Source organism: Rissa tridactyla, chromosome 3 (assembly GCF_028500815.1).
Source record: "Rissa tridactyla isolate bRisTri1 chromosome 3, bRisTri1.patW.cur.20221130, whole genome shotgun sequence".
Taxonomy (NCBI): Eukaryota; Metazoa; Chordata; class Aves; order Charadriiformes; family Laridae; genus Rissa; species Rissa tridactyla.
Genome location: NC_071468.1, coordinates 36794449 through 36809936, shown reverse-complemented (window position 1 = coordinate 36809936; position 15488 = coordinate 36794449). Strand labels below are relative to the sequence as shown.

Below are 15488 nucleotides of genomic sequence, written 5' to 3'. Positions count from 1 at the left end.
GAGTACAGCTTAACTAGCCAACAACTACAGAGCAGAAGCCAAGCATGGTAACACTGTGGCATAAAGTATCTGAAGTATCTCAACATCATGACAGGTAGGAAACTGGAGATAAAAAAAGGTCAACGCTACAGGATGAATTGCAGATAAAATGTATGGGATACTACAACAACCTTACAAAATAAGTTCTCTGCCACACAGCCTCCCAAGAGAGCAGATAATCTAACATTTAAATTTACATTGGATGGAAGACTAGTAAAGTAGAATCAGGAGCACTGCATCTTTCTCTCTCGAGAGAGAAACTGCCCGACCTCAAATTTCCATTATTCTGTTAAACACTTCCAAATATACGGGCCAACGAAAGGCTTCAGAAGCAGCACGGAACCGGTTTTTAATTAACGCTGCTCATCCTTCAGCTGTACATGTACAATTTCTAAAAGCCATCCTGTAGCTGCTGAACCCCGAACACAGACCTCTCACATGGATCAAAGAACATTCAACTGCAAATGGTCACAGCAGACACAACGCCTGATGTCTATAGAGGCAGCCAAGAATTTTGCACCTTTCTGAACATGACTCCGCAGCAGATAAATGCTGTTACAGCTTGTGGCAATGCCAGCCACAGCTAATTATAACTTTATTGAGATGTTTTGGCAAGAACCAAAGGCGTTCAAGCAAACAACTTGTAATCAGGTTATATTCACAGTTCTGCCACTGATAATGCATGACTTTGGCAAATAGTTTAAATACTCTACTTCTTTCCTCTGCTCTCATCCATAACATTTACCAAGCTTTTGAGGGATACTTGGGGGAGGAGGAATGGCATGCTAGCCTCTGTTGAAGGGCACTAAAAATATGCAAAGTGTCATTACTGTTAACACACTGGCAGAATTTCTTAGGTCCTATGAAACAGATTTGTTTTTTTTCTCCAAAGCCATTTCTGAGATCTACATCAACTATGAAAAAATGTCAAGACATTTACGAGACGTCACTGGATATGCGACACGTGATGTTCTTCTTATATGTAGCTAAGCTAGTAACTTTCTACATAGTATTTACTGGATGCAGTGAACAGAAGCATGATTCAGTTACTAATGAATTTTTCATTGAATCATTGAAGTTAAAATAAAAATTACTCTTTTGTCCTCAGGACCACTTCCTTTAAATTCCTACAAGGGAACCCTCAGCGAAGAATGTCACATCTGCCACCCTTCACAGAGCAGTCATTTGATGTTACCATAGGAAGTAAATTAAAAAGACGACTTCCCTACTAATTAAAAAAAAAAAAAAAAAGAAAACCAAAAACAGAGAAGTAGTTCGCATTGCTAAAGAGGCTGAAGACTCTCTTGACAAAGACGGCACTTTCAAGGAAAGACACAGAAAGAAAAGAGATGGACAGGAAGCAAGAGACAAAGAAGAGAGACCTAAAAAGGAAGCCGAGCAGACACTTTTCAGTCTCAAACGTGGCCAACTGAGGACCAAACAGTGGGCTGCTGGTCGTGTGGACAGCGCTAAGGTTTACAACAGAGATTTTCTTGTGAAGAAAGCCAAAGAGGAACAAGAGGGACGGTTGCATTATCGGCTGTTATTGGAGTTAACGTAAGGAGCCCATCACTGAAGTGTCTGGCAGCCCTGGCTCCAGGCCAGCAGTTCACAAGTTCTTTAACCACAAGATCACTATCAGCCCTTTAATGCATTAATGAGCGTATCAACCCCACTGCTTTTCAAAGGAAAACACAGTGTAACGTGTCCCGCAATTACCAAAGGACTTGCGGCCGGTCCCGCAGGCCTGGCCCAGGGGGGCCGAGGGCCCAGAGGGGCTGCGAGCCAGCACCGAGGGACGGGAGGGAGGGGGACAACACACAATTTTTAACAGTGGCTTTTGAAACTGGTGACGAGTTGAGGCAGCCGGCCATGGAGGGGCACCCGGAAAACTCCGGAGAGGCGGCCGGAGCGGCGCGGCGGGCCGGGGCCGCTCCCCTCAGGGCCGGCCGCCATGTCACGCCCCTCAGCCCGGCGGCGGCGACGGGGGGCGGCCGCTCCCCTCCGGCTGCGCACGACCGGGATCCCCCGGCCCTGCGCAGCCGGAGGGTAACAGCCGCCCGAGCGATGACGGACGGGGGGGGACAGGGGGAGCGAAGGAGGTCGCGGGTGTTACCTGCAGCTCCGCCCGCTCCGCCTCCCACTCGGCGCGCTCCGCCTCGAAGCGGCCCCACTCGTGCTGCAGGAAATGCAGGATGCCCGGCACGCTGTACTGAGCCCGGGACGCCGACAACGGCGCGGCGGCTCCGGTGGCTGAGACCCCCCCGCCGCCTCCTCCTCCTCCTGCTGCCGCTGCGGCGGCCGCTGCTGCCGCCGCCTCGCCCGGCTCCAACCCCGGCCCGCCCGCCGGCGGCGGCAGAAGCAGAGCGTTATTATTGTTGTTGTTGCTGAAGAAAACGCCGGGCCCCGCTTGCTCGTCCATGGCCGGGTCGGGTCTGCCGCGCTCCCCGCCGCCGCCCCCTCCTCCTCCCTCCTCCTCCGCCGCCAGCCGCCGCCCGCACCCAGCCGCGTCCCGGCAGCAGCAACAACCTGGGCGCGTCCCGCCCGCCCTCACTGCCTGACAGCCGCCCCCGCCGGCTGCTACGGCGGCCCGGCGGGGACAAGCCCAGAGAGCGATTCGCCCCGGCCCCCTCCGCCGGCGGCATTCTGGGAAATGTAGTTCCGCGGCGGGGCGGCCGGCGGGGGAGAGAGGCAGGGAGGTTTTCCTCAAATCCCCTTTTTCTCCTCCGCGCTGCCCGTATTTCGAGGAATGACGTCAGAGCGAGCGAGCCTCATCCCCGTGACGTGCCATGCTGGGGTATAGAGAGGGGCATGGCGGCTGGGAGCAGCAGCGGGAGCAGGGATTAATCGTAATCTCTGCCTCAGCGCAGGATTTAAATGGCTTCGGCACCGCTCGCGGCCCGCCCCCCCGCGGACAGGAGTCTCACAGCGGTCCCACAGACTCGGGTCGAGGCCTGCCCTCACGCCCCCGGCCGGGTGTCAAAGCATGGAAGACTATCATCCCACCCCAGGGCCGCAAGGGGTTCATGAAAATCTGTGGAAATGCTGAAAAGGACAGCAAAGGAACGTTTTCCAGGGATTACCGTGGTGGGTCTTCTGCGAGGAAAGGGAAAACCAGACACTTTGAGACTGTCGGCAGAGCCCCGGGCTGAGGGCGCAAGCTGATGGCACCACCGCTCCCTCCTGCCTCTCCCCGAGACACACAGTTGGGCCTGCTTACCAACACCAAAACACGGCTACCAACAGGCCTTACAGCAGGGCTGTGGTACGAGCCACATGTGAAAGGTGGCCCGTGGCCACCGAGGCTGCAGGTGGCGGGGAGGGGCTCCCGCTGCTCACCCCGCAACCCTTCCTGTTTCCCCTCCGAAACCGCGCTCGCCCGCCGCGTGACCCCGCTCTCAGAGAGCAGAGCTGAGGCTGGTGGGCAACGGCTCTTCAGGAGGGAAAGACATCTGGGAAATGCTATAGATGGTCACAGAGCAGGGAGGAAGAGGGGAGAAAGCACAGAAGAGGGAGCGCGCTCCGCGGGACCTCGGTGGGGAAGCGAGGTAGAAGAACAAGCTCACCCAGAAAGGAAGGAAATGGCAGAGAGAGAGGAAAAGATGTGAAGGGGAAACAGCAAACGAGCTTCATGAAAAAGCACATTACAAAGGCCATCGACACAGAAAAAGATGAAAAGGAGGGTGACAAAAACCAATAAGCACTACAAGCTTTTCAAGTTATTTCGGGTTTTTTAATCAAATGAAATTTGATGCAAAATATTATGTAAAACCACGTGATTATACCTTTAGTATCAGGAGCAAGCAAAGAAGCAAACAAGGACTAGAAAGTGGGGAAGGGTGTATACAAATGGAAGTTGAGCGTGTTGTATACAGTCACGCAGTATACAAAGAAAAACCTTTCCCTTCTCTATCCCTCTACATCTATCTAGTGCCGTTTTCCCTTCCGCTAACTTTTTTCTATTTTTCTACAGACTTCTTAAGTTATGCTTGATTGCTACACTTCCCCCCCCTCCCCCCAGCCTTCTGAGTTTCCAGTCATGTTGTAAACTAGAGCCTAACCAAAACATAGAAGTGCTGAGATAAAAGTTAAGGTAAATAAGAACTGATTGTAGACAAAAAGCTTCCAACAAACATCAAAGTCATTAATTACTAGACTACCTGGGGGCAGGGAATCTAAAACAGGTTATAAAGTTATTTTCTTATTTTTATTTGCAAAATTTTTGTGTTCAATTTTGTACCGAAAAGAGTCTCCGTAATACTTTCTCTTCAAATGTTAACCAAGTTCAGAACTTCTGAGCAAAATGGCTTTGTAATGCTGGAAACACTTATTAGAAAATGATATATGTTAATCAGTTTAATTCCCACTACACATACAAAGATGAAAAAATTAGTGAAATTACTTTCCTCCTCATGTTGTTTTTACTTCTGCGTGTATCTTTACTCCCGTAGGACCGTGGAACAAGACTCGGAAGTTAACACCTTTTATGATAAAAATTTGGAAAGATTAGAGTATGCACCACTTCTTGAGTCCTCACATTAGTACTAAAATATTCACTGTGAAATAAAAGCTTTTCTGATTTTATGCTAACTATTTTGCACACACCAAATACAGTAGGGGAAAAAAAAGCATTGTCTTGTCCTCCATTTTGCATAGGTACTCAAAGGGTTATTTATATAAGGTTTTACAGGAAGAGAGACTAGGCAAGTGTCTATGCAAAAAATAGTGACCTACAAATATTTCGACCAAGTATTAATCGCATTCTCTTCTACTTACTATCCCTTTCTTATACTTGGGTTGAAGTAGAAGCTTTTGAAATGATGCAGTTTTTACAAAGTATCCAGAAAAACATGAGAGATGAAACTCATCAGGCCTAGCCGAGGCTTCTAATTACGTGGCTTCTCCCTATAAAGCAAAATGTATAGAAAGATCCCTATAGAAGCCCATAAATTCAATAGCAGTGTCCAAAAATTCACGTAAGTCAGTCTTGTATATACAAGAAAATACATGGTTCTGCACTTCTGCCAATAGGAAGGGTGAGGTCTGGCAGCAGACAGACATTGGGAGTCGCTGGCTCTGCGCTGTAAGGCCAGCACAGCAACTTGGGCTCCGAGCTCCAAAATCTGTAGATGAGACTCACTCAGACTGAGGGGAGCCACGTGCTTTTCGAAAAAGAAAAGCCTGGTAGGGGAAGGAAAAACCAGAGGAACCTGGCTCTCACTTGTGTTCTGCTCCCTTACTCAGTACAGGCGCGCTCAAGTAATTTGGCTCTGTAAACTTCATCAAGTACTACAGATAAGATACATCCAATGAGACTAAAATCCTGCAGGAAGGTTAAATACCGAGGAACCTGGACAAAGAGCAGAGCACTGAATCGTCATATCCAACCTGCGTCTGGCAGAATAGGAAGACTGCCAATGCACAGCACCTTACAAGGGCCAAAATCTACACCTACAAAAAAAACCCGCAGATAGCAGGCAGCTCTCTTTATAAACTCAATTTCCAATGCATTCTTTAAAATTTATCTTAGAAGAGATAGGGGATTAGATTCTTTGCATCCTTTATTAATATTCAAGCATGGAAACGGATCTGAAAGAAATATACACCACATAAATAAGGACAACTCATTAAGGTAGCATGCTTGATTGTTCACCTTGAGAAAGACTGAAAATTTTCAATTCTTTGTTGTTTTTTTTCATGCAGGCTGAAATGATCTACAAGGTCTGACAATCCCCTTCCCTACTTTGTTTTTAAAAGGAAAAAGTGCATACTTCTACACTTGAAATTCCCCATGGTACATGGTAAGTACTGCATAACAGTTTCCCCTCTTCCCTCCGTCCCCACTGTGTCCGTGTGTTTGCACAATGGTAGGATAACAATCACCAGATTTCAAAAACCACTCAAAGGTTTGGGGTAGCTTTTAAAAATAAATAACACTATTTAGTCAGATAGAGAATATTATTTTTTTTGTGGATAATTTATAACACAAATTCATAAATATGATCACACTCAATTTCCTAAAAATCTATACAAATACAAGTAACACTACTTCCCTTGCAATGCATGGATTTCAAGTAATTACACAAAGCTCTATTAGACAGCCTTTCACATACAAATTACAGAAAATTACAGACATATATGCAGTAACACATCGGGGATAATGTAACGCTTCTGACTACTTAATGGTCCAAAAATAATAAAAGTAATTCAAAAAAAGCTAGTTTTCAGTTTAATTGTTGGGGTGGAATGTACTGTGGGTGGTGGTTGCCTAGCAGCTGCTTTTGCTTTGCTGGCCTGACTTGCTCGGACTGCAGTTTCTAGACGTGTTTTTAATTCAGGAGCAGCTCCCATTACTGTCTTGAAAGCATGTGGGTAAAGTGGACCAATGTGCATTAGATTCTGAAGTGCAAATTCGTGAAGATCCTTAGATGCTGGAGATGCAGACGCAAAGGCATTTTCATTCAATAAATAGGAGATCAGAGTGGGAACGAGAAGGGCAAGCAACTGGACTCCTAAAAATGAAAGAAAATAAAATAATGTAATATCCTTATCAGAGAACAAAAGAAAAATAATTTTATCAGTTACTAGACTGATAAGGGTAATTTTGTTTTCAGAATTGACAATAAACACTGTAATTAATAAAAGATCAATTAAAAACCAACTGAAATGTAGATGGTTTCCTGTCCTTTGGTCACTCAAATCTTTCTCACCAGGACCGTGTTTCAGACTTCTATTATTGTTCATCATAATTATTTTGTTCCTGATACTTCTTTAAAGATGCCTTTGCACCATCTGTTTACAGATCATTGATAAGAGATCATAAGATATAGAGTGCCTATCATATTGAAGGATTTCAAAACACTTTCAGGCAGAAAGGAACATTATTTGATTGAATCTGAATATTGGCCTCTAGTGAGCACAACAGAACCACATGTGCAACTGTTCACGACAAAGTCAAGGACAGTTATCTGCTACATTGCTCCACCCTGGAAGGTTCCAATCCCAAAAACCAGCAACACAGCTATGCTTGGGCTAGTGTGACCTAATGAGGCCACAGCCCAAAATGGCGCAGTGATCAAAAGGGTTTATCTTTAGAACAAAAAAGGAGCTGAACTTAAGCAATAGGGCTAATTTTTGTATCTAGCAAGCATACAAGTATGCCTTTGAAGTGTGTAACATTAATTGTAAATTTTAAGTTCAAAGAACTTAAATATTAATGGTAACTCATTTATCTAAAATTCTGTAGGTTATCAGAGTATTAATGATTTTCCCCTAAAGATTTTTACTAAATTCATACTCATAGGGTGACTGTCTCCAGCCAGCAAAAATCAGATGTTCTGTTTCCTCATTTGCTTCAGTTACTGTCTCACTTTAAATGTGTTTCAAACAACTGTGCCAGAAGCAGAATGGGGCTGAAGTAAACATACATTTAGTGTTTTATCATCAATGAAGAGAAATACCAACAGAGAGTATGTGTTGGGGGTGGGGCAGAGGAAACCACACAAAACCAACAGTAATATTTTTACAAGGAACTTTATCAGCGTTTAGAGCCAAATGTCTGCAGAGTAAGCCTTTAGAAAACGCATTGTTTCAGTTAAAGAATAACTGAACTTAAACTACAAATACTGTATTCTATCTACTGAAGCAAACAGGAGGCTCCACCTACAATCAAGATATTCTGACCAGTACAATTCAATTTCTTGGGCTTTTTAGATAAACTTTGTTGAGCTGGTAGAAGCAACCAGATAAAAGTGATGAGTCTGCTAAAGTAAATAAAAGTTAACAATGTCAAAAAAGTAAATTTGAACAGTGTGAACTACTCTTTTCCAAAGAGAAGAAAACACCACTCAGTGCTGCAGTTCATCTTTAGAATTTTTTTCCTGCAACCACCAGAAATACAAAGGCATATCAGAGTGTGTGTGCTATACGAGTCCAGGTGTACGAAAGTTCTAGTACTGGAATTAGAAAGGCATGTTGCGCAGACGCGGTCTATTTGTGACTATGCCATCAAGTTCCTAACTGCAAGATTTCTAATGCTCAATATTCTATTTTAGCATTACACATTTCTCTAGAAAGAACGAAGTACTTACTATTCTGCTCCTCACCAAGGGCAACCAACGTTTCAAGGACTTTAATTCCTTCCTGGACTGCTAACAGCTCCAGGTTGTTGTTCGGGCGGCTCCTTTCCACAGCTTTCAACTTCTCAACCATGATAGGGGCCAATGAATGAATATATGGAGTTGACAGGGCACGATTGGTGTGTTGGAACACTGAAAGCAGAAGCTGGTAACACTTGGCTTGAACCTAATTGAATCAAGATAAATACATTGTCCTGAAAGTTATTTGTTAACTCAGGGAATTCTAATAAACTCTCTTATCTATGTATGTGAGACACGTGATACTAAAAAAAAAAAAAGAGAAAGAGAAGACTAAAGGGGAAGGAAACATACTGAATAAGAGGAAAGCAGCAACACAGCCCATCTGCTAAAATAATATTATCCCAGTTTTCAATAAAAGGAAGGCCAGTTAGAAAGAACATGCAGGTACTAAGTAGTAGTAACAAAATGAAATCAGAGAAAATAATGGAATAGTTAACGTGATACAATTCAGTCACACAGGTCCACAGAGAGCTACACCTTTAAGTCTCAAAACTAACAGCACTAATAGTAAATATATCTATATAGTAATAGCAAAATCATGAAATGCTATTCCAATCTCAGAAGGATAAAACAGCCCATAAAAATGATTCAGATCAGATTAAAGTGATCTTATTGCTCTAACGTGAGCCAAGGCTGTAGCCAAAAGCGGCAGGCCTGTCCTTCCTTCCTTCTCATTCTCCATCTTGTGCTGGTAGTAGCATAGGAGTATACACGTAGCTATACAGTGAGCTGGATCACAGAACCCCCTCCTTGTCTTCCTTCTGTTTTTTTCCCCCCCTCCCACTCTTTTCTCTGGAAAGCAGGGATTATTAAAGTCAACATTTGGGAAAATGACTCACTGATGATCTTGTTTAGATGAACTTATGAATGCATTTCATTTGGATGTAGAAAAATCTTCCTCCAGAATACCACACAAATAACCCAGAACTTTTGAAAAGGTAAAGCCCCACAACAAATACAAGGATAAAACGTTGCTCATGCTTTCAAACTGCACTCAAGTCCAAACAGGATGAGTTATTGAGCACATGCTGAACAGAAACATTCTAGAGGAAGTATTACTGAACACAATCATCCGTGAGGAGATCTAGGGATGACTGGAAACATAGATGTATAGATAAAAACATTGAATACAAGTGATAGATAATAAAAACTAATAGTGAGAAAATACAAGTTAATTCACTAGTATAGGGCTGCAAGTTGTTGGTTTTTTTTATACAAATCCATTTTTAAGGCCAGAAGTAATAATGCTTCTTCCAATACCATTTCTATGCTTTCTAACAGAGCTCCCCAGAAGAACATTTTATCCTAATGCCTTACTCAGCATCATCTTTGACCTGTGTCCGCTATCTCTCTATACCACTCCAAATAATTCCCTTCCCTTTCTGTCTACATTCTTTAAACTTTACTCCCTATTAGCTGTTAAGATTATTAGCCGTTGAAATAAGGGGTAAAAGTCTCTTTTCTTACATGCATGCATAATTCAAATAAGCGTTTTATGACTCCATCTGACAGCAAAATTTCCTCCAAACTTCTTTTATTCCATTTATACAATATAAATCTTTTGACTATTCTGCACTCACAGATGTCTACAAAAGTTCCTGTGAGGTAAAAATCAGGGCTTCTTCAAAGCATGTAAAGCACACTGTCCTGTAAAACGTACTCATTAGCATTGAGAGACAAGGGTCCCTCAACTAAGTTCCCTTGTTGGGGCAAAATGAAATTGAGCTCACCAGCCTTCTGGTTACTACTATACATGATATCTAACCTTTCAGACTTTTGCAGGTGGTAACAGTTTAAAAAAATACTCCTGTATTTCTTATGAGGCAGCGGTATTTCCTTAGAAGAGTTTTTTTCCAAAATCGGTTCAATGCTTGTAGTACAATCAGTATAATGTTTTTATTACAAACAGGTGTCTAGTTACTGACCCCAACAATGAGTGTTTTACATTTAAAAAACTAGAAGGAACACACAAGTATTACAGAGTATATGTTCTGCACATCAGCCAGGAGAGTGGACACAATCTGGCTGCTGTCAAAGCATTCTCTGTGAATTACAAGAATAGTGGTTTAAGTTCCAGCTCACGGACAGCTTTCCAGCAGAGTGGTGGTCAAAGATGAACTTCTCTCACTGTTCATGTGTTTAGACAGAGCTAAGAGAGAATATGACATAAAAGTTTCTGCACAATACAACTAACATTTCCATTCACACGCTAAAATTTTAAGTAGCTTTCCACCTGAAGTCAGGCTTCAAAACCAACTGAATTTTATGTCCACCTGGAAAATGTCAGCCCTGCTGCAGAGAAGAATTATCAGTCTAAATGTGATTTTAAATGCCTCACTGTGCCCTTAAACACATCAGCATTTTTTGTGTGTTTTTCTTCTCGAGAATCTCTGCAATGCTCACTTGTGGAAACACTATATATCTTTCACTTTAGCTCCCACCTACAGATTTGTATACCCACTCAAACCGATGTGTACTTGGCTGGAGCAGTTAAGCTTACCTATACAGCACATTAGCCTGCTTGAACAAAATCAGTCTACAAATTTTAGTTTCCCTTTTTAGTGAGAAAATAGTTTAGAAGAATATTCATAAAGACAAACAAAAAGACAGAAGTGGAATCAGGAGACAGATGATTCAAAAATCTGTAGATGTTCCGATAGTGACCACAAAATTACATTTTCGCACTCAAACTGAGTTGTCTTTGGACATGGGAAATAAGTACAGGTTTTGCAAAAGCAAATATAAAACTCATCAGAAATGTTGTGGACTGTAATTTTATCTGCAGAAAAAGTGGTTTAGTTTGTATTATAAAAGATTAGTATTAATGCAGAAATGTCACCACTTTAAAAAGCTGCAAGTCGAGAACATGGCACAAGGCCATGAACACACGTTATCTAGAAGAGCTTACCCTGGGTTGTTTTACTCACTAAAGAGTTTCTATAATACGCTATTGAAAATTCTAGTTATTTTGACAATCAATATCTGTCTCTGAAGTAAAGGGATCACAAAGCATTCAAGAAATAGAGTTAAGTAAATAACAATTAGTTTTTCTCAGCTATATATTATTCACATTCCTATAACATGATCTTACCCAAGGATCACAGGAATTTAATGCACTTTTAAATCTGTTCATACATCCATTTTGTAAAGACTGCACTCCAATTATTTCAGTGCTTGCTGACAAAAGGAAGAGAGCAATAGCTGTAAGTATGCTTACTTCATCAAGAACAGGCTTAGAGGCTTCTGAAAAACAAAAGACAAACATGCTATTAGCTTACTCCAAAAAGGGTTTCCAATTTATTTAGTAAAAGGCAATGAACATGGATAAACTCACGAAGAGGAAATAAATGTACTTGAAATTATTTGCAGCTGCATACAAATATGCATTTACTTACTACAGAATCACTTTATCATTATTGATAGCGACTGGCAAAAAGCTGAGCAACTCTATTCTAATAGTTGCTTTAATAAAGTCAGTCAAGCTTTCTGAAACTTAAATATCAAGGAAAAAACATCAGCCACACTTTCTGTGACCAAGTCATATTTTTTGTTTTCAACATGTAAATAAGAGAGGAAAAATGTATTTTTTAGATCTTTTCCCCATTAAAAAAATACTTCACTTTTTTTTTTTTTTTTTTTTTAATCTCTTCAGCTGGTACAGCAGAGTAAGAAACTGATACCCAGCATGGCAACAACTTTTACCTGACATGAGGTTTCACATAACAGACTAGCTGATCTGACACTACCTGTCACAAATAAAAACAGTCCTACTTAAACTTTCCCACTTTTCACTTAGCCTGCATTTGCCATTGTCATCCTTTTTTTCCTTGCACAAGCTCTGTCTTCACGATCTCATTCGTGAATTTACATCAGCAGGGAAAAAAAACCCCTATGTTTATATATAATTATTATAATATATATATATTATATGTATAAAGTACTGTTCTTCTGGGTTTGTTGGCCAGATTGGTTCTGCTGTCCCTTGAGAGGCACAAAGAAACAGCAGCTACATAGTCAGCAAAAAGAAAAACAGCATGACTGCCCTTTACAGATGTCAGCTAGTCATTCAATTGGCTTAGCCACGATGCGAAACCTCAAAAACTCAAACTTCAAAACCTCAAATTTCAAAAAACTACTCCAAACATTTTAAGTGAAAAATGTGTTTAATTTTTTTTTATTTTGAATTTGTTTACATTTTATTGTGAGACTTGAAATCGTATGCAATAGACCTTGCTTAGATTCTTATGTGTGTGATGTGTCCTACTCCACAGAAGACTGGAAAGGAAAAAGAAAACATACACTCTTGCAAGGAACCGACAAAGATTTCTGAAGTCTGCAAAAAAGCCTAAAGCCAGTAATGTTTCTGGACAGAGGAACTGGGAAATCTTTACAGTAACAAAAGGCTGGAAGACAAAAGCTGATGTGACAAATCCAATTAGGAGTTTGACTTGGTTAACACAAATCTACTGATCCTTCCCCTTCAGACATTTTCAGGATTGCTTGCAACTACCTACTTGCTCCCTATCTCTCACATGAGTCCCTATCTCTCACATGAGTAACTCTATTCAAGGCTCTCTTCAGTCTCTATAAATGACTCCTGGGCGATGTAATGGGATGGTTTTTGGCTGAACTACCATTATGCAAATGACAGATCTTTGTGTCTCTCTTTTGCTAACTATGTGCTGAGACGTACATCTTTTTTGCTTTTTGAAGGGTAAGGCAAAGTACGAATGTGAACCAAGAGAAGTAGTCTGCAGTTCTCTAAAGAGACACAGTAGACAGCCTGCTGGTGGGTAACAGATTTTTTTGGCAGGGATAGGATTTTTTTCTCACCACTGAAAGCTTGTAAGAGTATTGTGAATATCCTGCTCCAGTATGAACCATGCCACAATTATCACTTGCTGTCTACACACTTATTCACTTTAACACTCACTGTCATTAAGACTACATAGAATCATGTCAGCAAACACTTAAATGATACACTGACTGCCATTTTTCTTGAGATTTAATTCAAGGTGTCGAATCCATGTACAGTACTGAACAATTACAGTTTCAGTAAAGAGATCAGTTCCCATACAAACACTGGTTTGGCAACTAAAATCTCCTTTCCTTTAAGCTAGCAGGTATTCTGTGGAAAGAGGAAAGGAGGGGTGGAAATGATAGTTTGCTCAGACCTTGCCAACATATCTAGAGTTGCCAGTAGTGACAGAAATTAAGGCATGGTCCATGAACTGAAGTGAATTCAGTTTACGACTCCTTTAGATTCTACTTGCAAGACAGTCAGCAGATGTCAGAAAGACTGACTGCTATCAGAAGGTAGATTTCTGAGTTCCAGAAACAAGTCACTAGCTGAAACAATGAAGACTGGTAAGGTCAGCCGAAGAAAAACCTAAAGCATGAAATAATCACATCATAAAAAGGGATTCAAAATGGAAGAGGAAAGTCTGAACTAGGACAGAAAAATACCCTACAGAAAGGGCTGGGGGGAGGGGGGGGGCAGCTTTGAGATGAACTGCAAAAGGCAAAACAGGAGATTATGATCAATAGTATCAAAGAAAACAAGGACAAATCTGGGATGGGAAGTCCTGAGATGTAACTGTATTTTCTTAAAGCCAATGCTCTGCTTGTCTTCAACTATTAAATAACTTTGATCAGTTATGCTCTGTGCACTCAGGTCTTTCTCCCATTTCAATTTTACAAGCAATTCATTACCACTTTTAATCCCCAACCCTCAGACATGAAGCCTATTATATTATAGGCAGACATAATACTTGCCTTTTCATTACAGCAAAACCCAGTTCTGTAACTTTAACTCTCCTGCACTGGGAAACCACTTACCAGGTTGAGAGTATTCCAAGATAGATGCCAGAGTGCTGCGGATAAGACCTGTCCATTGTTTTTGAGTTTCATCAGTCTTGACTGTTGGAAGAGTAACAATAGTTTTTATCGCTTGAAGGGCTGCACTGACTGGAGGTGGGACCTGGTTATCTGCTGATTTTACTGCTGTTTCTTTCAATACTCTTGTAATCAAAAATAGGATAGTGGGTAAGATTGTCATACATCCTAAGAAAAACCCAAAAACAAACACAAAATAGAGTTTCTGAAGTTAATTCCAACAAGTGTGGTAGATAACCTTTTCAGCTTTCCCAATATGGATATATATGGCTAGGAGACAAAGGAGACACCAAGATAAACTGCAATTTAAATAGCAAGTGATGTGAGCCATTCAATATTTTACCACCAAATTCATTCATCAGTACCACTGAAGTGTATCATAACACAAGTCATACAAGCCAACACTTCAAATGTTGCTGTCAATTCAGGAATGATGATTCAGCTATTAAAGTTTTGCCCTACATGGCATGTGACACATGGTATGTATCATATTGAACACATCCAGATTGTTAAATATCTTAAAACAGGATCTGCATATGAGTATATAAAATAAACAACAACAACAAGAAACAGGTATCCAAACCAAGTTATGGCACTTTCCAAGGAAGCTGGTGTATGGTACAAGCCCTAGAAGCAAAGTAAGGAAGTTATCTGGGTGTCTCACATCCTGGGCAAAAGCTGTAGCCGTCTGACTACTCTACAAATGAGACAAAACAATTCTCCTCCTACTGCATTGCCTTTCTAAAGAAATCAACACCTATCTGTTTTGTGCAGCTAGTCCTGCAGATGCAAGTTAGCCATAGTCAAGAAATACTGGTCAAGTAGCGCATAACCTGACTTTAGACACATGGGAACTTTATTAGAAGGAGTTTCAATAACACGGGTAGGCTTTAAGCCCCTGTAGGACTGAAAGAAGGGTGCTATTGAGTTTAGATGTGTAATATCACTCTACAGCTCACTTCAGTCAATTCTCTTTCCGTATCTTTTCTATGCCTCATTTTTCCACATTTGTGGAAACACAAATCTTGCCATTTTCCTAATTATGGGAACGCTGTGAGGATAAATACACTAAGAATAATTAATGACTGGGAGGGACTGCTGGAGGTCATCTAGTCCAACCCCCTTTTTCGAAGTAGCAGTTCCTCTAAATCACATTGCCCAGGATCTTGTCCGATGGAGACTGCAAGATGCTCATGTTTTAAAGAAAGAGGAAGAAATATAAAAAACCCACTCAGTCACAGAAAGTGATGAATTCATAGAATCATAGAATGTGTTGGGTTGGAAGGGACCTTTAAAGGTCATCTAGTCCAACCCCCCTGTTCTCTTTGTTCACAGTCTCCCTTACATCCAAAGGTTCAATTAACACAAATGTTTGTGCATGTACTATTGCCACCA

The 15488-nt window shown here is 41.5% G+C and overlaps 2 protein-coding genes across 8 annotated transcripts in view; both read right to left on the bottom strand.

Annotated features, from left to right (window-relative positions):
- STRN (striatin) overlaps window positions 1-2474 on the bottom strand; it is a 72896-nt gene extending 70422 nt beyond the window's left edge. For all 4 annotated transcript variants that reach the window (XM_054194765.1, XM_054194766.1, XM_054194767.1 and 1 more), the window contains exon 1: window positions 2156-2474. In XM_054194765.1, the coding sequence (XP_054050740.1) occupies window positions 2156-2461 (306 nt within the window). In that variant the 5' untranslated portion in view covers window positions 2462-2474. The remainder of the gene's footprint in view (window positions 1-2155) is intronic.
- A 1276-nt stretch (window positions 2475-3750) lies between these two features.
- HEATR5B (HEAT repeat containing 5B) overlaps window positions 3751-15488 on the bottom strand; it is a 63384-nt gene continuing 51646 nt past the window's right edge. For 3 of the 4 annotated variants that reach the window (XM_054194762.1, XM_054194761.1, XM_054194760.1), the window contains exons 33-36: window positions 14037-14261; window positions 11290-11441; window positions 8130-8343; window positions 3751-6551 (exon numbers count right to left, since the gene is read on the bottom strand). In XM_054194762.1, the coding sequence (XP_054050737.1) occupies window positions 6247-6551; window positions 8130-8343; window positions 11290-11441; window positions 14037-14261 (896 nt within the window). In that variant the 3' untranslated portion in view covers window positions 3751-6246. The remainder of the gene's footprint in view (window positions 6552-8129; window positions 8344-11289; window positions 11442-14036; window positions 14262-15488) is intronic. The other variant, XM_054194763.1, reaches the window with a different exon arrangement.